The sequence below is a fragment of the Penaeus monodon genome, chromosome 20 (genome assembly GCF_015228065.2).
Source record: "Penaeus monodon isolate SGIC_2016 chromosome 20, NSTDA_Pmon_1, whole genome shotgun sequence".
NCBI lineage: Eukaryota > Metazoa > Arthropoda > Malacostraca > Decapoda > Penaeidae > Penaeus > Penaeus monodon.
Genome location: NC_051405.1, coordinates 4,503,619 through 4,504,233, shown reverse-complemented (window position 1 = coordinate 4,504,233; position 615 = coordinate 4,503,619). Strand labels below are relative to the sequence as shown.

At 47.3% G+C, this 615-nt stretch overlaps 1 protein-coding gene across 1 annotated transcript in view; it reads left to right on the top strand.

The window, feature by feature from the left end:
• Positions 1-160, top strand: part of LOC119585552 (craniofacial development protein 2-like) — a 4,880-nt gene extending 4,720 nt beyond the window's left edge. Inside the window, exon 2 of the mRNA XM_037934171.1 lies at positions 47-160. Coding sequence (XP_037790099.1) covers positions 47-160 — 114 coding nt within the window. The remainder of the gene's footprint in view (positions 1-46) is intronic.
• The last annotated feature ends 455 nt before the right edge of the window (positions 161-615 follow it).

Below are 615 nucleotides of genomic sequence, written 5' to 3'. Positions count from 1 at the left end.
GCTCAACAAATTTATAAATTCACTAATAACATGTTCCCATGTGAAGAGAAATACGAACAGGTGCGAATGCCTAAAGGCGTTAGAGTGGCGTTTCCATTACATCACTCATCACAGTGAAAAGAAGTTGCGCATTTTTTGCTTCTATCAGTGTTGCGGCTAAGTTGCACTTGGAGATTGAGTTCCAGATCTAGAGGTTACCATAAGAAAAGGACCAGCCAAGCTTACATGGCGTAGGTGCTTCACGACCGTACCAGTATGCGTGTGCTCCCCTTGCTTTGAGGGTCGACGCTTTTCCAAGATCAGAGTAGTAGTGGACATTGCACTAAAAAAAGGATTCGTGCGTTCTTGACACATTTGAAACCGGAGACACGAGATACGAACCTTCGTTTCAGGAAATACCCTGTTATAAGAAGAGATTTAGGATGTGGATAAAAGTTTCCACCAAAACCTTCTTCATCTTCGTACCTTTCTCTCTCGTCCTCGCTCTCAACCGGGGCCACCGTCATGTCGAGAACCGGCCGGGCAATCAGGTGAGAATCTCAAAAGCTCGCTGATCGGACTGGAAATGGCCGTCAGCTGACTTCCACTCCTGGCGTCGCCACGGCAGGGCTGGAG